At 50.4% G+C, this 23385-nt stretch overlaps 1 protein-coding gene and 1 long non-coding RNA gene across 2 annotated transcripts; one reads left to right on the top strand and one right to left on the bottom strand.

The window, feature by feature from the left end:
- The first annotated feature begins 2 nt into the window (after positions 1 to 2).
- On the top strand, positions 3 to 11355 carry LOC133372660 (uncharacterized). The gene is made up of 3 exons (XR_009759524.1): positions 3 to 382; positions 4982 to 5094; positions 8076 to 11355. It is a non-coding gene; the product is annotated as an uncharacterized LOC133372660 (long non-coding RNA).
- A 5688-nt stretch (positions 11356 to 17043) lies between these two features.
- Positions 17044 to 23172, bottom strand: CELA3B (chymotrypsin like elastase 3B). The gene is made up of 8 exons (XM_061600770.1): positions 23123 to 23172; positions 22065 to 22150; positions 21528 to 21625; positions 20437 to 20571; positions 20154 to 20290; positions 18983 to 19125; positions 18554 to 18706; positions 17044 to 17123 (listed from the first exon to the last, which is right to left on the bottom strand). Exons 1-8 carry the CDS (start codon positions 23160 to 23162, stop codon positions 17103 to 17105), a joined length of 813 nt encoding a protein of 270 aa, XP_061456754.1. The 5' UTR covers positions 23163 to 23172; the 3' UTR covers positions 17044 to 17102.
- Between the last annotated feature and the right edge of the window lie 213 nt (positions 23173 to 23385).

Genomic DNA, 23385 nt, shown 5'->3' on the forward strand with positions numbered 1-23385 from the left:
CAAAGCCGGGCAGGGCGCCCGCCAGCGCTCCGCAGCCCGGCCTGCTCGCGCTCTGTCGCCTCCCCGCTCCACCGTCGCATTTCGCAGCTTTGCAGGCGGAGAACCGCGCTGGCCTTGGGACCCTTGCCCGTTTGCAGGTGGCCAGGAGGAGCCCCGCTGCGGGCCAGGATGCAAAAGCCCGTGGTGCAAAGGCTTCCGCAGCGCGCGCCCCTTTCGCGTAGCCGCGTTAGGCAAGGAACGGGCTCGGCGTTGCTCCCCTTTTCCCCCCGCATGCAATGCGGGCTTGAGCCTTCAGAGAGGCTAAATAAAAATGTACGTTGGTTCTGCGGGGCTCAGACCGCAAGGGACAAGCACGCTTTCCGGGGAGAAAGCCCCACTGAACGTGAGTAAAAAGGACATGGCTCCCAGCAGGCATCGTCAAGCTGGTGCCTCGCTCCAGAGGTTTTGGACTGCAGAGTTGTCTGGAGGAAGGCACCAGCTTGGCCGAGAAGGCTGATCCGTGAGGCCTCCATTGGCTTGCGTGGATGAGCGGTGCCTTCCCAATCTGCCTTTGCTTGCAGCAGGTCAGTTCTTTACAAGGGGGGGATCTGTACCTCACACCCGCCTACCCAAACATTCTTGGACTCCCATCAACCCTGACCACTGGCCCTGCTGGTCCCACAGCATCTGGGGGGCAGAGGGTTCCTCTCCATGCTTCACAATACTATGCACTTTTAATACTTTCCTTCATCTCCCCCCCTCGCGAATATTTTTAGGTGGTGCTTCTGTTTACCACTCTGACCCTGCTGTAAAAATGTGAATAAGCAAAGTTGCTACCTTTATGCAAACTTTCCCCTGGCCCATTTATTTATTTAACCCCTTGTGTATGCGGTTTGACTCAATTTTTTTAAAAAAGGAAAACTTCCATGAGCAGTTTACAAAAGATGTTTAACTTTATCCATAAGACGGTTAAAAACATTTTTAAAATGATGAAAGCAGCAATCAACTAAAAAGGCGAAAACGTGTCAGCAACTGTGTGTCTGGGTAGGCTTGCCTAAACAAAAAAGTTTGGAGTTTCCCAAACATCAGCTGCTGTTCCTGCTTGTCTTCTCTGCAGCTTCTGAGAGACGTTCCTGGAGTCAAGGGGGACAGAAAGCCTCCCTGGAGACCTTTATTAATAAACCTGGTTGGAGCTGGCTGTGACGCTGCTTACAAACTCCAAGCCCTCCTGGCAGTCCTTCGTTGCTTGCATTCACAGCATAGCTCAGGCGGCCTGCCCGGCCCCTGGACTTTCGCCCGGCACAGCAAGGGGACCCACTTTCCCTGCAAGACTCTTCGTTTCCTCTTCCCAGACAGGAAGTTAGGGCATGGATTTGCGTCTCTTTCAGCAAGCCTATCCAGACCAGATGCAGGACAGACACCATCAAACATAGTTGCATCTGTTTTAAATGTTTTGTTGATTTTTCTCCTTGTTTTTAATCATGGTTTCATGTATACCTGGGTTGCATCCAGTGTTAGTGTTGGACGTGACTCACTTAGGTTTTTTCATTTCAACGGGTCTTTGCTGAGTAAGGCTGCAATCCAGTACACACTTACCTGGGAATAAGTCCCACTGAACCCAGTGGAGCTTTCTTCTGAGTAGACATGTATTAGATTGCAGCCTGGGGCTTAGTCGAATGAACCTAAGGTAGTCATGCCTATTCAATGGATCTAATCTGAGTAGGACTGGCAATAAATGCCACCCAATGGGTCTACTCTGAGTGGACCTTAATTGGATAAAACCCTTTGATTTTAATTGGTTTATGTATTTTAGTCATGCTTTATATGAAATTGGACTTGTACGCTGCTTGGAGAGGGGTTGAGCAAGCACTTTATATTATTATTATTATTATTATTATTATTATTATTATTATTATTATTATTGGGTTATGCCCATCTAAGTCTTAGTGGCTTAGCGTAAGGGCCATAGCTTCAGTGACAGAGCACCTGTTTTGCATGAAGAAGATCCCAGGTTCAGTCCCTGGCAGCATCTCCAGGTCGGGTTGAGTATATCCCCAGTGTGAAACCCTGGAGTGCTGCTGCCAGTCAGTGCAGACAGTAATGAGTTAGATGGACCAATGGTCTGACTTACTCAGCATCCTTTTTCATTGCCTCCAGTGGTTTGGCTGAATTTCTGCAAAGCGGGCATGGCGAACATCTGTGGCCCTCCAGATATTACCAGACTCCAGCTCAGCAGCCAGCAGGACCAATGGTCAGGGATGATGATGGGCGTTGCAGCCCAGCCCCGTCTGGAGGGCTCAGCCCTACCCTAAAGCATACCTTTGTATTTGAAGATGTCAGGCACCCAGGCTAATATTTCAGAGCTATGGGAAAGGGGTTAAAAAAGCAACCTGGCAGACATTTGTGGGGCACTCAAATGCCAGAAAATGGGAGGGAAGCTAACAACGAGATGGCCAAAGCCTTCCAAAGGGGGCGAGTCTCTGCATTCCAGTTCAGCAAAGATCCAAAGGATGCCTGCAATAAGGAGGTCATTCAGGAAATAGCTGCGCTCAAGGCCCATCAGGTAATCTCCTCTTTGCTTTGCACAGGAAAAGCAATGAGGAAAGGGGGAAAGGTCTACAGCAGGTACCTTCACAGAGTGAAATCCCGGAAGGGTCAGTGAGGGGTTTTCCCCTCTCTGACCCTGAGGGGGCCATCTGATGAGGTGAGCAAAACCCAGGCCTGCTCTCCACTCCCAATGAGCTTTGGCAGACAAGGTCATCATCGAGGTCATGTTTGTAGAGCATCGATTGCTGATAAGCCAACCAGCCCACTGTTAAATCCTGGCCAAGATGGCAGAATTCACACTGACGGATTTGTTTGCTCGTTTAAAATGCTGTTGTACTGCCGTCCTCAAACACCCGCATTTTGGCCACCTCGTCCGGACACAATCAAAGCAACCTAGCGTGAATTGAGCAAGCCAAATGAAGTTGGAATGCTGGAGCGTTTTTACACCCCTTGCGGAAACTTCATGTCCACAGTCGAGAGGCCGCAGTGAGGGGAATCTTTTTCATCCCGAGGGCCACATTCCCTTCTGAGCAAACTTCCAGGGGCCACATGCCAGTTGTGGGTGGACCCGGCAGCAAAAGTGGGCGGAGCAACAAATGCAAATTTTAGCCTTGTGCAAAAGGCTAGTTTCCACACGCATGCACACACTCACACACCCGTCTGTCCTCCATCCAGGAAAACGAGTCATGAGCAGAGTTCAAGGATGCCTTCCAGCTAGGCAAAAACACTCAAGGAGAGTGCAAAGCAGGGCCAGCAAAGGGAGTGGCCTGGGGAGAGTCCTGAAGGCCAGCTAGAGGGGTCTGGAGGGCCGCATCTGGCCTCTTGGCCTAAAGTTCCCCACCCTGCAATAAAGGCAGCCTGCATGCTATGGTTGCTTGTATAATTTACAATGCAGCGTACATGGGAGGAGGAGATTGTGCTGTCCTTGGGGCAGAGAGTGGAACCCTGGAGAGCCGCTGCCTGGCAGAGCAGACAATAATGAGCCAGGTGAACCAGTAACCCAACTGGATAAAAGGAAGTTTTCTGTTTAAATCAGGACTTTATTTAGCCCCATGTGGACTAGAATCTTACTCTAATTTTAGGGGAAGAATCACCGCTCGGCGGCTGAGTGCCTGCTTTGCATACAGGTGGTCCCAAGTTCAGTCCTTGACATCTCCAGGTAGGGCCGGGAATTCCCCCTGTCTCACAACGCTGTAGAGCCGCTGCCAGTCAGCGTAGGCAAGACTAGGCTAGATGCACCCAGGGGCCTGACTCTGTACAAGGCAGCTTCCTATGTTCCTTTATACAGAGCCATGAAGACTGGAATCTCACTGTACTTTGACAGGGAGGGCTGTAGCTCAGTGGCAGAGCAACTGCTTTGGATGCAGAAGGCCCCAAGTTCCATCCCTGGCAGCATCTCCAGTTAGGCCTGAGAGAGATAGACAGTACTGAGCTAGGTGTACCAACGGTCTGTCTTAGTAGAAGGCAGCTGCCTACAACCCTATGAGGAGGACTAGGTGGAAGGGACCCCCCCCCATGCAGAGTGGGGTCCCCGAGGGCGAGGAGGAAGTGAGTATCTGCAACAGCAGATCCGGCCTGGTCCTGTGTACACTCTTTACTGCTTCCATGTGATGGATGCCATCATGATATGGCAACCTGCCACGTGAATTGGCCCTGTGGAGGCCTCTGGTGGCCACCCCGCATGACCTCCCTTTGTTCCACTCAGATGACCTGGGAGGGGACCCTCTATAGGATTTAATGTTTAACACGTTTTATATTCAGCAAAGTCTGGGGCTGTGTGTGAAATGTCACAATCACCCACTTGGCAGCTGTGATAAAGCAGCGGCTGTAGCCCAGAGGGTGTCCTCTGTGGCCGGCAGTGGGCACCCGGGGGGGGGGGAGCTTTCAGCCACCCCCACCTACCACCCCACTGTTCATCTAGGAATGTTCATCTAGGAACTGTTCATCTAGGAATGGAAACTTCTTTCCATAAAGCCTCAGCTGGAAACGTGAGCCGCAGTTTGCAAAAGAGGCTTGCTGCACGTGATTATGTGTGTTCAGGAGACATTTAGAAATATATGTTTATGTTTATCATTTTAAATGTGTTGTGTGAGTCAGCTGGAGGCCTTTGGGTAACAAGGACCAGGAAGTCTAATAAATAATAATATTTGTCTCTGCCGTCTTTTCGGCACCCATGGAAGACCTTCCTCTTCCAGCAAGCCTTTTGAGGAGACACCTTTATCCCAGCCGGCATCTGTATTGGAATTGCTTTGATTTATTTATTTGATTTATATCCCACCCTCCAAGCAGGAGCCCAGTGTTTCTTTTAAAGATGTTTCTAAAGATGTTTGTATTGTTTTAATACTTGTCGTTTGCCACCCTACAACGATTTGGCACTCTGGAACATTTTAATTATTATTAAGATTAATATTAACTCCTTTCTATTTTTCTACCACCCTTCCTCCGAGGAACTCAGGGTCAAGTACATCCTTCCCCCTCCAATTTTATCCACACAACAACCATGCAGGGTAGGACAGAGCAATAGCGAGTGCGTGACTGGCTCAGGTCAACGGATGAGGACGCAACAGGGTATTGGAAATGTTTTACTTCTTGTAGTTTTTCTTTAATAATTGTAATTGTTCTATATCCTTGCAGCCCACCCTAAGGCCTTATGGTGAAAGGTGAGTAAGAAATCCATTCAAACCAAACCACAGCCCATAGCACTTTGCAGAATCTCGGCTGCGGCCAGAGGAGGGGGACGCTGTGTGCTCTCCTTGACTCTCGCAGACCCAGTGAACCCAGAGCCCATCCAGTGTTTCCTGGCAAGACTCCCTTCAACGGGAAGGGGACAGATTGGCACGATCCTCTGGGCAGGCCGAGTGAGCTTTCGCCAACTGTTTGTGCATCTGATGAACGTGCACTAATTTGTCTGAAGGGTTCCCTCAGGAAGTGTCTTCTAGCCTTAGCCGACTGGTCCTCTCCTGGAATATATACCCTCTTGACTGTGCATGCCAAAAAGCTGACAGGCCTGCACAGTAATCCCAGCCACGGCAGGAAAGGAGAGTGTCTGCTTTGCACACAGAAGGTCCCAGGTTCAATCCCCAGCATATGCAGATAGGATGGAAAGATCCCGCTCCAAAATGCTGGAGAGCTGCTGCAGGTCATAGAATCATAGAGTTGGAAGGGGCCTATAAGGCCATCAAGTCCTAATGTCCTCCCTGCACAGGAGCATTCCAGGGCTGTTCCTCTCAACACTCAATGGAACTGCCTCTCTCTCTCACACACACACACCTCACAGGTCTCGCCCCTCCACTCTTGTCAAGGGCAACCTGTTGTGTGTGGATCCTGGGTCAGCTGCCATTTGCTGGGAAGGTCTCTGTCAGGGCAGGTGGCCCGCCGCCCTCATACGGCGATGGGTGTCACAGCCCCTGAGCAGCAGCTCTCGCCCATCACGGGGTTGAGGGAGACGACTGCTACCGTGCCCTCCCCCTGCTGGCTCCCTGCCCCTCCCCCTCACGAGGTCAGGTGGCGCGGGGTCCTCCTGCTCCCGGCGCAACTGTCAACCTGGGAGCAGCAAAGCCCATGCTTTTCAATGGGTAGACCTGGGGCCCGGAGAGTCAACGCGTTTCAGTTGGTAGACCTGGCATCCGAGCCGCCCATGCAGTTCAGTTGGTAGACCTGGCGACTGAAAAGCCCGTGTGATTCAATGGGTAGACCTGGAGGCCGAACAGCCCATGTGGTTCAATGGGTAGACCCAGGGGCCAGAGAGGCAATGTGTTTCAATGGGTAGACCTGGAGGCCGAACAGCCCAAGCGGTTCAATTGGTAGACCTGGGGGCCGAAAAGTCAATGAGACACCAGGTCTACCAACTGAACTGCATGGGCTTTTCAGACTCCAGATCTACCCATTGAAACGCATGGGCTTTGCTGCCCTCAGGCTGACAGTTGCGCTGGGAGCAGGGGAACCCGGCCCCCACACGGAGGACCCTGCGCCGCCTGCCCCTGTGAGAGGGAGGGGAGCCGGCAAGGGGAGGGCAAGGCAGCAGTCGTCTCCCTCAACCCCGTGATGCGGCGAGAGCTGCTGCTCAGGGGCTGTAACACCCACCACCGTACGAGGGCGGCGGGCCACCTGCCCTGACCGAGACCTTCCCAGCAAATGGCAGCTGACCCAGGATCCACACACAACAGGTTGCCCTTGACAAGAGTGGAGGGGCGAGACCTGTGAGGTGTGGGTGGGTGTGAGGCAGTTCCATTGAGTGCTGAGAAGAAGAGCCCTGGAATGCTCCTGCGCAGGGAGGGCGTTAGGTCTTCAGAAGAGGCGTGGGGTGGCATCCAAGGCTGCCTTTGCAAGTCAAGGTCCTGAAAGAGGAAAAAGCTGCTGCTTAATGAATGCGTTGTTCTGTGCATTTCCATTTCCATTTTATTCCTTGGAGATATGTACTGCTAGTGTAGGCATGTGTTGAATTCCTTGTTGGCTTTTAAACAATTGATGGTGGTTTTATTAGGCATTTATTGTCTCTATATCTTTTATATATTGTGAGCCGCTCTGGAAATAGTAATGGCAAGATGGGTTGTGTGTGTGTATATATATGTGTGCATACACAAATCCATTCGACGGGACAGGTTATTTTGACTTTCGATTTCTACAAAGAAACACACCTGAAATAAAGTGTCTTCCAAGTAAAAAATGCCCAGGATTGTACTGTTAGGGTATCCTTTTGTATTTTTATATTCTGTTGTCAGGCAAAACTGTTTTTCAACAGGAGACTGCAATCTCCTTTGTGGTGGAAGTTCCTCAAAAAGCTGGGTATAACTTTTGAAATAAAGTGAAATCATCATAAAGGAAAATAAAATACTCAGAAGCGAGCCCCATGGGGTTCAATGTGGTTTACTCCCAAGTAAAGTGGATACAGGATTACAACCTGTGATATTTAGACTCTGTTTACGGCTCTGACGTAATTGTGTGTGTGTTTGTGCCTTCCTAGTTAATTCATCAATCTCTGCCCTTCATTTAAGAGCAGCTTTGATAAGCCTCCCTGATAAACTAGCCTTATAACCTTCTCCTCTCCAGTCCTGTCTCACAAACTACCTCCCGAGGGATCCTCCCCCAACCTCCAGCTCTTCCCGGGCTCTTAATTACTTAATGAATTTACATCCCTTCCCTTCCCTGCAGTAACATTTTCCCGAGCAACTCAGGGAAAAGTCAAACAACAACAACAGTGGCACCAAGGTCACATCCACAGCATGCATATCAAGCATGTTTCAAGCACGTGGCAGAGATCCCCAAAGAATCCTGGGAAGTGTAGTCTGTTAAGGAGCTGTGTGAGGGGGCAAACTACAGCACCCAGGATTCTTTGGAGGAAGCCACATGCTTGAAATGAGCTTATCTTTAAACCAGACTGGAAGCAAAGAGCCTTTCAAATAGAGGATGCCTTCAAGGAGGGCTCTCTCTGACATCACTTCAAAACAGAGAACTGACCTCTGTGAAGTAGGGCACACGGCCACCCTGGCCAGTCCGAGATATTTTGCTGCAGGAGGTGAAGGATGACACAGTGTCCCTTTCCATTCCAGGTTTGGAAACCAGCTAGACCAGCAGTTGAATCCTACATCAACAGCACTGGTGAAGAGACCGCATCCTGCATAGCATCTGAGGATAGGAGAACCTGTTTCCATTGCTCCCCATTTTTCATTTTTCCAATCTTAAGTTCAGTTGTCCACATTTCGACATCAGTGTGCAATTTTTTTTAATAAAAGTCGTCATGAAATTTCATTAGCACTTTAGTGCGAATTTCCCTTAATGCAGGTGCATGCAATTTTGCCTGACACATTTTTGCAAAGCAATTTTCCCTAATATAATGGATTTTTATATGTTATTTTCAATAATATGTGCATCATTTCTATAACTGTCCCCATTTTTGTACACATGACATGGCCAGAGAACTGCACTGCAAAATTCGGAGAAGTGTGACTTTTCGAGGACGGCTGTGTTTCGGTTTGGCTTCAGAAAGTGCAAAGTAGGTTCACATTTGGACTGGATCAAATTTGTTCCAAATCCTTGAGCATGCCTAACTGTACTAACAGCAGGCTAGTTTGGGGGACAGGGAGGCAGGCCAGGTCATGTTGCATAACCCCTCTGCCCTCTAACAGAGAGGAAGAACTGGGAGGGGCACATAGGAGGCGTAGCCTGGAACCGCTGCCCCTGCCCAGGATCTGCCACTTGAGGCAGTTGCCTCGCTTGTCTAATGGCAGAGACGGCCCTGTGGTCACCCCCCTTGCATGACAGCGCCACTAAGAGCCTCACTTTGGAAGGAAGTTTCAAAGGAGGCTGGTGGAACTCCCTACAGGCAAAATCACCCAGTGCCGGAAAGCCACTGTGCTAAAAAATTGGAGAAATGAGACTGTACACACCAAATATTTATAGCACACGACTTCCCCCAAAGAATCCTGGGAACTGTAGTTTATCCCTCACAGAGCTATCTTTCCCAACACTCTTAACAAACTACAGTTCCCAGTATTCTTTGGGGGAATAGGCCATGTGCTTTAAATGTATTATTTATTATTATTTATTTATTTAACATTTATAACCCACCTTTCTTTTTTCATGAAACCCAAGGCGGCTCACATATGGCTCCCAAAAGGGTCCCCCATCCAGGCACTGACCAGACCTGACCCTGCTTACGTGCCTTCAGACCATAGCTGATGGACCAATGTATGGTGTATATGCAGCCTGAGAAATTGAGAGAAGCCAAAATGGACAGATTTGCCTGTTCCTAGCCACCGTGGACCCTTGTGGCTTTTCCTTGGGCCCTACAGCCACAAGCCACACACTTTGGGAGCTCATAACCCTAAAGAAACAGCCTTGGCCGCCTCTAGCGACGGCTGGTGAAATGAGTGCCAAGTTCCTAGCCCATCATGCCTCCCGAGGGTGCTTGATCTTTATTCTTCTCTTCCTCAGCACCTCCAGAGCATGTGAAAACAGTAAAGGCGGCAGAACATTTGCGGCCATAAAGTTATACAGCCCTTTATTTAACTTGGCCAGGCTCTGAAGGCAAATATCACTGCCCGTCGCCAGGGATGGGCGAATCTGGCCTTTGCTGTTTCTCTCCATTTTTTAATCTGCTCCAGATTTCCACGGCAGTTTGTGAATTGTTTTTTTAAAGTCCTCGCGAAAATTCATCAGCGTTTCAGTGTGGATTTCTCCTAAAGTGCACGCATGTGTGCCTGCAAGTTTGCCTTATATGCCTGTTGTTGCAAAGCAACTTTCCCTAATAACGTAAGAGCCCTACAGCAGCACCTGGGTCAGGCCGAAGGGAGCCCCTCTAGTCCAGCCTCCCGTCCTTACAGTGGCCAACCAAGTGCCCCCGTGGGAAGCCCACAAGCAGGATCTGAGCACAGCAGCAGCAGCCAACTCTCTCCACTTGTGATTCCTGGCAACTGGCAAATTGCCTCCGACAGTGGAGGTAGAACATAGCCACTGATAGCTTCATCTGCCATGAGTTTGTCTAATTCTCTTTTGAAGCCATCCAAGTTGGTGGTCATTGCTACTCTTGGTGGGGAAACTACTAGCCCACGGGCAAAAGGGGCATCTCTGCTCAAGTCACTAGTCCCTTAAGAGGTGGCTCTATGTGCGTGACAAAGAAGGCGCACACACAAAACCTTGTGGCTCAATAAGGCCGCAATCCTAAACCCACATACCTGGAAGGACTCCCGAGTAAACATCCTCAGATGGCTCTGCAAGTCCATGAAGGGAGAGGCCTTATCTCAGTGGCAGAGCATCTGTGTTGCCTGCAAGAGCCCTGCCTGAATGTCCCTGCCTGAATCCCTGCAGAGCGGCTGCCAGTCAGTGTAGACGATCCTGAGCTAGAGGGACCAATGCCTAACTCTGCATAAAGCCACTTGCAATGATCCTGCGCCTTCGCAGGGGGAGACCCTTTCATGAAATCTTGGAGGGCCACTGCCAGTCAGTGTAGACAGTATTGAGCCGGATGGACCAAGGGCCTGACTCGGTAGAAGTCCTCCTTGCGCTGGCATTGACAGGAGTGTGATCCAGGAGATTTTATTTTGGGATGTGAGGACAACCTGGAATTCTTGCAGATCCGGCTGCATCTGATGCGCCCCCATCCCGTTTTCAAATCTTGTCACTTTTCCCCCCTCCCCCCATGTCCAGAACCCCACCTCACCCTCCCATAACTAGGCTAATGATAGGACCAAAGGCTGACAGCCCTCCCCCCGCGCAGTACACAACTGCTGTCAGCTTTTAGCAGAGAGACACAACACATCATCAGCCACAGCAGCGCACACGTGTTTCAAAGGTTTGGCGTGGATGGCAGCCGGGACTTTGAACACTGGGAAGCTCAGATAAAAGGGGCTTTTTGGTCCTCTGCTTGCTCATTAAGGCAGGGTGGGAGGACAGCTTAGCAATTAACGAGGGGCCAAAGAGGCATCTGAGCAATGCGCAGGTTTGGGCGATGCTCGACCGCTTGGCACAGAGCGTGGTACATTTCCGGCACGTGTGGCCCAGGCAGCTCCCAGGAATGCCTTTCCAGCAAAGGTCACTTCAGCCTGGGCTGTGACCCTTTTCCGCTTAGCAGGACAATCACTCTGCAGTGCTGATTCTGCACTTGCTGTCAATCCCCAAGCCAAGGTCAAGGCCTCTCCCCAGCCTGCTCTGGGGCAGAGGCCAGAAAGAGGTCCTGATTCAGAGGGACATGCCTCGTGCACAAGTAAGGGTGGGTGAATCCCTCCATGCCAGTTTCTCAAGTTTCCAATCAGAAGTTCAGTTCCCTGCTTTTCTACATCAATTTGCAAGTTTTACCAAAAAAATGAGCATTTTATACAATTTTATAAAATGGGAAGTTCATAAAATTATGCAAAATTATGAATAATACTGTATTCCGTTTTTGTCGTGTTTTTTGTTGTTTGTTTGTATATGTTTTTGTGGTCTTTTATTATGATATATTGTATTTTACTTTGTTTGTTCACCGCCCTGAGAGCTATTTTTGCTAAGGGCGGTATATAAATCGAAATAATAAATAAATAAATAAAATTATGCATGGCATGGAGAGAGTGGATAGAGAGGCCTTTTCTCCCTCTCTCATAACAGTGGGACTCGGGGATCGTCCAAGGAAGCGGAATGTTGGAAGATTCAGAACAGACAAAAGAAAGGATTTCTTCACAGCCAGTCCACACACTTTGCTCTCAGTAGCGCAGGCAGCGCCCTGACATGTTGTGCTGTCCGTCAATGTCCCAAAGAATGTGCCAACCAATCGCCTTCCTCATGTGAGTCCCCCGCCGCTGGTGGGGGCTCCTGGTTCACTGGGTTTGCTGGGGGCCGGCGCTAGCTTGACTTAGCCCACAGCCGGACAATCCAATGCAGAGCTGTCCCTTGCCAGGGACCGTAATAAAAAGCCTCTAGTGCCAAGGCATTCTGGTTCGGGATGTGCTTGGCCTCAGGCCGCCACACCACTGGTGGTGATAAACATACACTCCTCTGCCAGCTCCCTCTGGCCCACAGCTGACACAGTCATATAAGGGGCCTCTGAGACGGATTCGCACGCTGCACACCCTCCTCTTCCTGAATACGGCAACCGCTCCTCCCTGGTTAGGAAACCCACACAGGCAGAGGCAGTGGCGGCCTGTAACCTTTCCACAGGCCAAAATATTCACTGGGGTCAGCCCTGCAAGCTATGAATAGTGTATTCCTGGGCAGGGATGACTCAACACGCGGCTGCCTTATTGTTGCATGGGGCACATTGATTTATAGGAGCGTAGGAAGCTGCTGTATACAGAGTCAGTCCTTTGGTCCATCTAGCTCAGGATTATCTGCACTGACTGGCAGCAGCTCTCCAGGGTTTCAGGCAGGGAGTCTCTTCCAGCTCTGCCTGGAGATTTTGCCGGGGATTGAAACTTCTCCATGCACAGCAGATGCTCTGCCACTGAGCTGTGGCCCCTTTCCACGGGCATAAGAAGCTGCGATATACCCAGTCAGACAACTGATCCATTGAGCCTGGTATCTTCTACCCTGATTGGCAGCAGCTCTTTAGGAGTTCAGACAGGATTTTCTCCTACCCAACTGGAGATGCCAGGGATTGAACCTGGATCTTTCTGCATGCAAAGCAGATGCTCTGCCCCTGAGCTACGGCCCATCCCCTTGCTTCTCCTCACTGCGGGGGAATCCTTCAAATGTGAGGTCTGAGGCTGGCTCCACACATTAGGTGGTCGAATGGATGTACCGTGTGTGACCACGGCTGAATGCTTCCTCACCACCATACACAACATATCTCCCTGCAAGGAAAAAAAGCTAGTTCCTCAGGAAAAAAGTTTCCAGGCTAGTTTATTAGATTTCTACTAGCATGGGTTTTAAAAAAAAAACACGGCGAGGCATTTTTAAAAAATCTGATCTTGGATTCTGGAGTGATATATTTCATTGGACCACCTCAGGATGAGGCCACCTCAATCCCCATTCTGTTTAGAGAAGGAGACTGGATGGGCGGCCAAAGTTTTACTTCCATACTGGGAATGGGGAGAGTGACCTCTCGTTTAGCAGGCTCATTCAGGGCTCAAGAGAAAGAGCCAGGGAGCTGCCGCCACTCCGTGTTTGCCACTCGGGGCAGAATCCTCACTCTGCCTAACAGTCAGGCCGGCCCTGGGCAGGAATGAACAGGAAGAAGAAGGTAGAGAAGGAGAAATAGACCCATGCAGTTTGGCCCGTTTGGGCTGTGAACCAGTATCCCGATAAAGGTGTTTCCCGAATAAGCAAAGCCTCCTGAGGACAAGGGTGTTGGTGTTACATGCTGAAGAGGTTGCGACACACTCCTAGAGATCAAATTTACAATAAAATAATTTTGTTGCTCTCATAAAGAACTAAAAGCAAGGGTCAGGATGACTCAGGGCCAAGGCACAAGGAGGTCGTAAACACTGGTGTGCAAGAGAAGATGTCTCTTCCTCTCTGAGCCCTGAGCAGATCTAAGGGGGCAAACATTTACTGGAGCATAGAATCACAGAATCATAAAATAGTAGAGTTGGAAGGGGCCTATAAGGCCATCAAGTCCAACCCCCTGCTCAATGCAGGAATCCAAATCAAAGTGTTCCCAACAGATGACTATGTAGAGCAATCTCTACACAGAACAAAACGCCTTTCTGGATGAGACCCACGGCCCCGCTGGGCCAGCACCGGCTCCTCAGAATCTTGTCTCCCTAACCCTAAGTCAAGCAGGTACTCACCAGAGGCCCAAGCAGGGAACGGTTTTTTTGGGAAGGGCTGTGGGTCAGTGGCAGAACATCTGCCTTGCATGCAGAAGGTCCCAGGTTCAATCCCCGGCAGCATCTCCAGGTAGGTCTGGGAAAAACCCTACCTGTCACCCTACAGAGCTGCTGCCAGTCAGTGTACACAGTACTGAGCTAGTTGGACCGAGGGTCTGATCAGGTCCAAGGGTGCTTCTTGATGTCCTATGCTTTGTGACATCCTGTTTCTAATCCTGAAAGTGGCATTCAGCCATCATGGCTGGTAGCCAATCTTCCTCCATGAATTTTCCTCATCCCTCTTTCAAAGCCATCCAAGTGACCAGCTATTGTCGCATCTTGTGTCGGGGAGTTCCACAAGCAGGGGTGTGGTGGTCCAGGGTCTCGGGGTATTAGACCCTGTACTTTTTTGAGACCAAGGTCCCAGCAGGGTCCCTGTGTCTCCAGCATCCTATGTGCCAATCAGCATGAAAGGGGAGTGTGTTGGCCACTGACAAGAGTCTTCTAACATGTTTTCTTGTCCTTTCCTGCTGACTGTAGCCAATCAGAGTGAAAGGAGGTGAGCCAGCCACTGAGAAGAGTCTTCTCAGTAGCTAACACACTCCCCTTTCATGCTGATGGGTTCCTAGAGACATCTGTTGTTGCGGGAGAAGTTGGACATGGAAAGAACTGAGGAGTGTGGAGATGACAATGGGGAGCAAGCGAGTGAGTGAGGGGGCGTGGCTGTGAGGGGACGTGGCGTGGCTATCATGAAGGGACCCTGCACTTCTGAATTGGTCACAACACTACTGTCCACAAGTTAATTCTGCAGCACATGGCAAGGGACTTTCTGTGATGCCAGCTTTCCTGTTAGCCTCTTATTTTATTTTATTCTGGTTCCTGCCCCAAACAGAGAGATAAAAAGTGCCAGAGCACTGGTGTGTTTAGGCTTGGTCTGATGTGGCGTGGCATGGCAGGACAAACACAAGCTTCCAGAACCAACAGGCCTACGACAAGAGACAAAGAGCTCTGTGGTGCTTGAGAACATGGCATGCTCTTTGCCAAGTACATTTCTAGGCAGAGCAAAAGGGCTTCCAAAAGCCTACAGAGGAGGAAAGGGGTTACCTTTAATCCCCTGAAAGCTTGTGTGTTGCTCTGATGAGTTAATCACATTTCAGTCACAATCAAAGGCCTAAAAAAGGGAGTTGTGTGGCCCAGAAGAGATCCAGCAGGTGAGAGGGTGCTCCGTGCCCTCTAACACCCTGATGTTCCAGGGAAAGGGCACCCTGCTGACGTTATAGAAGGTGCCGGGCTCTGGGAACACAGCCTTGATGGCAAGCAATGTCTTGGCCTCGATGCCCCCAGTGCCTCTGCCTTGCAAAGTGATAAGCCTGGCGTGGAGGCAGAGAAGTAGGAAACAGCAAGTGAGAGATCTGGGCATCGATGCCTCCGGGCTGGGCTGGGCCTGCGTGCCAGAGTGTGTGTGACTGGCATGGGGGCCTCTATTTTTATCCTGCCTGCCTTGTCTCAGGACTCCGGAGTTCAGAGTACAGTAGCAGAGGCACCCCAGAGGCATCCAAAGGCTTCCTGGACTTATCGGTGGAATCCAGCTGGAATCCAGCACCCCCAGGCAGCAAAAGTACCCCTCAAGTGTCTGTTAACTGTTGTTATTCCCAGGCATTCAGTAATAAATAGGGCAAATGGCAGATTAGTAATCTATTTAGAATATAGATAGATTGCAGGAAGACGGGTGTTTGTGTAAGAGAGGGAGAGAGAGGGTTTGGGAGATGGGAAGAAATGCATGTTATTGCAAATGGCCAAATTAAGAATGCAAGAGCTTTGCTGGATCAGACCAAGGTGGGTCCATTGAAAACCAGCATCCAGTTTCCCACAAGCAGCTCATCAAGGCAACAGCCTCTCCGCCCCAGACCTTCTGTTTGTCTGTGATGCATTTGTACATAGACTATTCCTAAGCATGGAGGTTCCACTCCTAACATCATACCTAATAAGGCAGACCAGAGGTCTCCTTTGGGAAGAAAGACAGGATGTAAAAAAAACTGGTGCCCTACTGTAGGATAGATAGAAAGATAGATAGATAGATAGATAGATAGATAGATAGATAGATAGATAGATAGATAGATAGATAGATAGATAGATAGATAGATAGATAGATAGATAGATAGATACTTTCACACAGTGGCAGCCAGATTCTTCTGGGAAGCCCACACAGCAAGACCAAAAGATAACAGACCACCCCCTTTGCCTGTCTTTCAGCGACTTGTATCCACAGAGGTAGACTCCCCCTGTGGATGGAGGTTCTGCTATCTACTTCCCACAGCTGATAGCTGCCTGTAGACCTGCTAGGAACATCAGAAGAGACCTGAAGCTGGATCAGCCCAAAGGCCTACCTAGGCCTGTCTTCTGCTTTTGGAGTGGCCAACCAGATGTCCCAGAGGGATGCCCACGAGCAGGGCAGGGCCCTCCTCTGTTGTTTATTCCCCAGCATCTAGTCCTCAGAGGTAGACTATCTCTGACCCTAGAGGTTCCATATAGGCATCATGGTTATTAACGACCATTGAAAGATCTACCCCTCCAGGGATTTATCCATTCCCCTTTTTCAAACAAGCTAGTGGTCAGGATGTACCTTTTTGGCCAGCCACACAAAAATGTCCTCCCTGCCCCCTGCGTTCAGCACACTAGGAGTTCTCAAGAACCCATTTCTGTTTTCAGGTTTCAGCCATGGAACATGTGAAACAATTTTTTAAAGGTGTTCCCCAGAGCATGCAAAGTGCCATTGCACACCCGTAACCACAGCCGGGGCATAAAAGGAACAGCTCCCAGATCAGAGAAGGTGAGTGATGGGGAAAACTGGAGCCAGCGCCTCTCGTTTTTGGTAAACGAATGCCCTGCCAGAAATGGTGCAAGGATGCAACTCCGCTCTGAGTCTTCTGCAAAAAGGGGTCTGTGGTCCCTTGAGTGGTGCTACTGCCACCTGCTGGCGAGAGGCCTTGTCTGCATCTGGATGGGAAAAGGTAGCCTATTCTGCTGTGCTGTAAATCCTTTCCAAGTAGGGGATTGATTCTTTTCCAGGTGTTTTCGACTGCAACTCCCAGCAAAGGCTGGATTCTATGCTGAAATCCAACAAGGCCAAGATATTATTTTGGCTCCACAGAGGAGCAAATGTCCACCAGGGAGGCCAAATGAAGGAGCCAGGATTTCCAAGGGGTTTACAGGAGACACTGGCAGAGGGTGTGTGTGTGTGTGTGTTGCATTTAACAGCAGACAAGGTCAAGCAAGCACACAAAGGACATCACAAGCAGGGTCTTTCGACTGCTTTATTCTGGGATGAGGGAAGTTCCACAAAAGGCAATCAGGTCATCACGGGTATTGAGCAATGGTCTGAAAGAAAAAGAGTAATTTTTCAATATGAAACCTAGAATGAGGCTCCATCCATGCTATACATTTAATGTACTGGGTTACCACTTTAAACACTCCTGGCTTCCCCCAAAGAATCCTGTCAGTTGTAGTTTGTGAGGGGTGCTGGTAGCTGTTTGCAGATCCCCTGTTCCCAGAGCTACAATTCCCTGGGAAGAGGGATTGGTTGTTAAACTGCCCTGGGAAGCGGACTGAGGGTCACCTTTGCATCCTAGAGGCTGGATGCATATGGCGGGGGTGGCATCATCCCTGTCGGCTGCTTCGCCTGACTGATGAAGGCATCTTCCTCTTTTCACCTTGCAGAAAGACGTTGCCCCTGGGGAAGGCGTGGCTGGATAATCTAGAGCTAACTACTTGCCTGCAGACTCTGTTTTGATCCCACTACCAGGTGACTGGGCGGGTAAGGATGGTGGAGAAATTCAATTCAGTTTGCATTTAAGGCCAAATTTTTCAAATTTGCACTTTCCAAAGCAATATAAGAACTGAAACTGAGCTATCCTTCCAAATCTGCACTTATCCGAATTTTGCAACGCAGTTCTCCAGGCAGCTATGTCTACCCCAAGTACCAAATACTGGAGAGAAAGAACATGGCGAGGCAACGGATCCTAAAGGCATCCAGCTGGACACAGGACTGGATAGGCGGCCTTGTCAAATTTGTCAAATTCATACTTTCCAAAACAAAAGGAGAATGGAAACTCAGCCATCCTTTAAAATTTGCCCTTGTCTGGGTTTTGCAATGCAGTCCTCTAATCAGGAAATGTTTACAAAAATGCATATATTAGGGGAAAGTGTGCACAAAATGAAAATATTGGTGAAAATAACATACAAAAATGAGTTATATTAGGATAAATTGCTTGCAAAAATTAGTAAAAACTGCAAACAAAAATGCATTTATCACAAGAAATTTGTACCAAAATGCCGAAGAATTTTCATAAGGATTTAAAAAAAATCCACAAAGCGCTGCAGGACTGTGTTTCTCTGAATTTAAGATCTGCAAAATGAGATCGCGGGAGAACCAAAACTGGGAGGTCATTCCGTCCCTGTTGGAGGGGGAGGGGACAAAGCCCTGAACATTTGGAAAGGGCTGAACAAATCGTTCTCAATCACCATCACCACCACCGCATCTCAGCCACGCTCAGGTGTGCTTCCGAGCGTGGAAGCAGCCAGTGACGCCACAACTTTAATTTTAATTGTAATTGTATTTTAATCTTTGTCTTAACCTTGCTTTTAAAATGTTTTTATAGTTGTATTGTACACACACTCACCTGTATTTTAATGTAGTTTTATTCTGTTGTACACAGCCCTGAGAGCTTGTTGCTAAAGGGCGGTCTAAAAGTACAATAAATAATATAATAATATAATAATAAGAAGAAGAATAACTGAAGAGCACTTACTTCCTGGATCCAGCCGTCGAAATCAGAGACGCGGGTGAAGACAGTGGGCTTCTTCAGGGCGTTGCAGCCCAAGGCGGAGACAAAGCTAGCAATGCCATGGACTTCCCACCTTCCCTCAGCGGCCTGGCAGTTGAGGGGTCCGCCAGAGTCACCCTGGAAAAGAAGATCCACCCAAAATAAGCCCTGAGATGAAGGCACTCAAGGGAAAGCCGGTGTCCTCCGGATGGCCTTGGACTCCAACTCTCAACAGCCAGCATAGCCAGAGATGATGGGAGTTGTAATCCCGCAACATCTGGAGGGTGCCACGTTGGCTACCCTCGGCTTGGTGACCTAACATCACTTTCTAGCCTTTCAGGTGTTGCTGCAAGACTCTCCCGCTCCGCCCTCCAAGCGCCAGGCCTCTATTTCCTCCCGGGCTCACTGACTTACGTTGCAGCCAGCTCGGATGTCTCCGCCAGCGCAAATCATGCTCTGCTTGATGACCCCTCCCCACCAGTCCCGCTGGTTGCAATGCTCGTTGTCCACCACCGGAAGAATGGCCTGCTGGAGCTTGGATGGGAGGGGGCCGTCGGCTGCAAAGGAAAGCAACACTGGTAAGAGCTGGAGGGGCCTCCAAGGGTCAGGGTGAAGCAGGTCCGCCCAGGGAGTCAGTGAAATACGGATGGGGAACACCTGTGGCCCCCCAGATTTTGCTGGGCTATAATTCCCACTCTCATCTCTGACTGCTGGCCAGGTTGCCTGGGGCTGGCGGCTGCTGGGAGTCCAACCATGTCTAGAGGGCCACAGATCTTTCCCATCCCTGAACAAGACAATCACTTGCCTTTTATTGTCCCTGGCTACCTCCATCAGCACTTATTTTAATGCAAGGGCATGGAATCTGAGGCCCTGTGAATGTCGCCAGACTGCAACTCCCATCGTCATCTGCAACCACTGGCCATGCTGGCTGGAACTGACAGCAGTTGGTGTTCAACAACATCTGAAGGACCACAGATGTTCTCCATCCCTGAACAAGTCCGTCACTTGACTTCACTGTCCCCAAGCTACCTGCATCAGAACCCTTGCCTTCTTTTAATGCAGAGGCAGGAGACCTGTGGCCATCCAGATTATGTTGGACTGCAGCTTCCCTCCTCAGCCCTGGCCATTGGTCATCCTGGCTGACTGGAGGGCCACAGATAGCCCCCAGCTCTGCCCTAAATGTGGGGTGTAAGTTCAAGGGAATAAATAAGAAAGAAAAGGATCCCTTCAAAGGGATTTCCTGTCGAAATCCACATAGAGATACATAAAGAACTGTGTGCCAAGCCAGATTATTTGCCAGCCTCAAGCAATGTTGCCTACACTGTGTGGCAGCATCTCTCCAGGATTTGAGAAGGACCCTTCCCATCACCTGCTACCTGCTTTATTTTCAAAACTAAGGATGCTGGAGATTCAGCTACGCAGATGCTCTACCGCTGACCCCCCCAAGTTTGCCACAGGTCTTCCTGAGGACAGGGGTGGGTGGGCCCTTGTGGATGTGTGTGTGTGTACCAACACCCATGCACCCACCCCACGAGTGCTCTGCCTCCCTCTCCCATACCCCTATGACAAGGGTGAAATCACGTACTGTAGAGCCGCCCCCAGCCACTGATGTAGCAGGGGTAATCGTTGGGCAAAACCTCCCCTGCAGGGGGAAGGCAGGCCAGCTGCACCTTGTCATTCAGCTCTGCGCTGTGGGACAGCTTCAGCAAGGCGATGTCGTTGCTGGAATCGAAAAGAGGGAAACTCACAGAAAGCACTCGATGTTGGACGGCTCTTGGGTCCGGCCCAGAAGTGTCAGCAAGCGCTTCAACCCCCTCAGAGATGGAGCCGGGTGCGTGCATCCAACCCAGGAGATGCTGCTTCCTTACCCGCAGGCCGCGCAGATGGAGATCCATCGGGGGTGCACGAAGATGTCCTCAGAGTTGACGGGGATGTGCTGCTCGGAGCCCTCTTCAGCGCTCATGTCGTATTCGCCCAGCACCACCTTATAGGTCCGGGATTTGCTGGAAGTATGGTGGAGAGACACAGTGGCGGTCATGATGAGGGAAGAGGCCCCTGGGAGACTGCACTGGGGCATGTCACCTGGAGACCCTGAAGCTGTGGGAAGGTGGGGAAAGACAGAAGGCCCAGCTCCCACCATGCGCAAAGTCACCCTGCCTGAAACTGGCACCCAGGCTGCTGGACTTTCCATGGGAGGGCCTGGTCTGATTCATGCTGGGGGGAAACTTCAGCGTCCATCATGCAGACCCCGCCCCCAGCAGGGGAGTCTGCATTTATAAGCGAACTGACTTAAATCACACTTCTTGAAACAACATACAAAGTGAAACTGAGCCGACCTTCAACGTTCACCCTTCTCCACATTTTGCAGCGCAGTTCTCCAGCCCATTAACATGTACAATCATGCATAGACTGGGGTAAAGTGTCCGTATATATTTGTGGAAATACAACTATGCACGGAGGAGAAGGCTGTCGATGGCTCCTAGCCACAATGGCCATGTTCTCCCTCCACTGTTGGAGGCAGTGAGCTTCTGAATGCCTGCTCCTGGGAACAGCAAGTGGGGAGAGAGTTGCTGTTGCATTCTGGCCCTGCTTGTGGGCTTTGCATTGGCGTCACCTGGTTGGCCACTGTGAGGACAGGACGCCGGACTAGGTGGGCCCCCATTGGCCTGATCCTGCTACAGGGCTCTTCTTAGCTTCTTCTGTCGCATTGTATTGGGGGAAAGCGCTTTGCAAAACTGTTCATCGCAGGCAAAATCGCACAGGAAGATGTGTATGTGAGGAGAAATTTGCACTCAAATGCTGGTGAATTTTCATCTGGAAACTGATGTGCAAATGTGGAGCTTTTGACTGAAATTGACAGATTCACCCTTCCCTACCCACTAGGCAAGCAGCTGCTTCAACCAGCCACCCACCACACACACACACACAGGCAAAACCACGCCCACCCGTTCCTGCTTACGAGATGCAGTGTGCTGCTGTCATAACCCAGTTGGGGGCAATGAGGGACCCCCCGCAGGTGTGACGGAATTCGCCGTCCTTCTCATACTGGAGGGAGATCTGCAAGGGGGCAAGGGGGAGAGATGGGGAGGTTAAGACACTTGGCCAGCAGTGCCCCCTGCAGGTGGGGGTCCCCGCATAGGGTCAGCTGCTTTGATTCCCTCAAGCGTGCCTTGCTGGCCTTCTGAGTCGCAGGCCAAGTGCTGCGGAAGGGGGAAGCAGCCATTTATTTATAGACCACACGGTTTGGTGCCAAATGCTTTGAACCTCCAAGAAAGCCAATCAAATACTGACTTTTTCCCCTTGCAGTTTTGATGATTTCTATTATGGCTGCTGATTTCAATCTCTCACCTTGTCCTTCTTTTTTTTTTTTTACCATGAATATTTTTATGCCACTTGATGTCAACGAAGCGGTATGTTAACTCTTGCTAAGTAAAATACTGTAAAGGAAGAAAATCCAGGTGGCCGAGGAGTCTGGCAAGGGAGGGCACTTGCTTACCTGCCAGGGCCAGCTGTAGGGGATGGCGTCTTCGCCGTTCACCACCCTGGCATTGGGGGAGTAGACGGGCAAGCCGCACCCGGAGGCTGCGGGGAGGAGGAGGAAGGAGGAGAGCACAGGGCGTCAGTGGGGGTGGCCTGATTCTGCCAGGCGCGGCAGAAGCACAAGACTGGGGCGCAGGAGGGCCTCAGGGTGCCTGCCTGATTCCCCCTCCTTGCCTGCGCTTGACTTCCCCCTTTCTTCCATCCAGCCAGGCCTGCTGTAACTGTTCTTCATATTGGATTTTGAATTGTTGCAAGCAGCCCTGGGACCTGCTGGTGAAGGGCGGGTGATAAAACGTAATGATGATCTCTCTTTTGCAGGAACCTCAGGCACAGGGGCCAATCGCAGCCCTCCAGCTCTCTCCGTCTGGCCCTTGGGATGCTCTCCCCAAGCCACGCCCCTCCTCAGCCACACCCTTTCTCTCTACAAGCCACGCCCCCACCCCAGCCCTGCTTTGCACCCTTCTGGATTTTTTCTTTTTTTCTTTTGGCCTGTCTAGGACCGATCCTTGGACTCTGACCACGCCTCTGGATGGAAGACAGAGAGGGGTTAGTGAGTGTGTGCAGAAAACCAGCCTATGCAAAATCTAAATGTGTGCCCCACCCACGTTTGCCTCTGGCCCCACCCACCGCTGGCATGTGACCCTCAGAAGGTTGCCCAGAAGGGAATGTGGCCCTCAGGCTGCTTGGCTCCATCCCTTATTCTCAAGTCTTCCCTCTGGCTGAGGCCTAATTCAGCGGACAGCGGAGCAGCAAGATGGGAAACAGTTAAAAACTCCTAAAAGCAACCACCTACTCTCAAAAGTAATAATTTCAAGGTGCCCAGGACAGGTCTTTCAGGTATCAAATGCCTGGGTCAACAGGAACATTTTCAAATGTCTCAGTAAATTTAATAATGAGAGAGTGACGCACCTCACCAGGGAGGGCATTCCACAAAAGGGGAACCACCACTGGAAAGGCCCTGCCACGGGTAAACATGAGAGAGAGAGAGAGAGAGAGAGAGAGAGGGTTTCTTACCACCAGCCACCAACAGAACAGGTATCAACAGCACTAGCATCTTGACAGGGGCGGCTTACAGGCACTGCAGAACCTTTAATACTCCCCTTTATCAGCTGCAACAGCAGGAAGTTTGTGTGTCCAGCAGCCAAGGCCGTTCTGGGGGTGGGGGAGGTCAGCCCAGACCTGGGCAGGTGCCAGGCAACAAGAGGCCCAGCTCATCAGTAAAAAAGGCAGATGGAAACAGCCTGATGAAACTTGCCCACGTTTGGCCAGGAACGCAA

This window comes from Rhineura floridana, chromosome 18, assembly GCF_030035675.1.
Source record: "Rhineura floridana isolate rRhiFlo1 chromosome 18, rRhiFlo1.hap2, whole genome shotgun sequence".
Classification (NCBI taxonomy): Eukaryota; Metazoa; Chordata; class Lepidosauria; order Squamata; family Rhineuridae; genus Rhineura; species Rhineura floridana.

Excerpts from the sequence above, each read along its gene's own strand:
- CELA3B (XM_061600770.1), bottom strand. The coding sequence starts at position 23,162 with ATGCTAGTGCTGTTGATACCTGTTCTGTTGGTGGCTGGTG. Across the intron at positions 19,126-20,153 it reads TGGCTGGGGGCGGCTCTACA|CCGACGGCCCCCTCCCATCC; the intron begins GTACGTGATTTC and ends TTTCCTTTGCAG. Across the intron at positions 18,707-18,982 it reads ACATCCGAGCTGGCTGCAAC|GGTGACTCTGGCGGACCCCT; the intron begins GTAAGTCAGTGA and ends CTTCTTTTCCAG.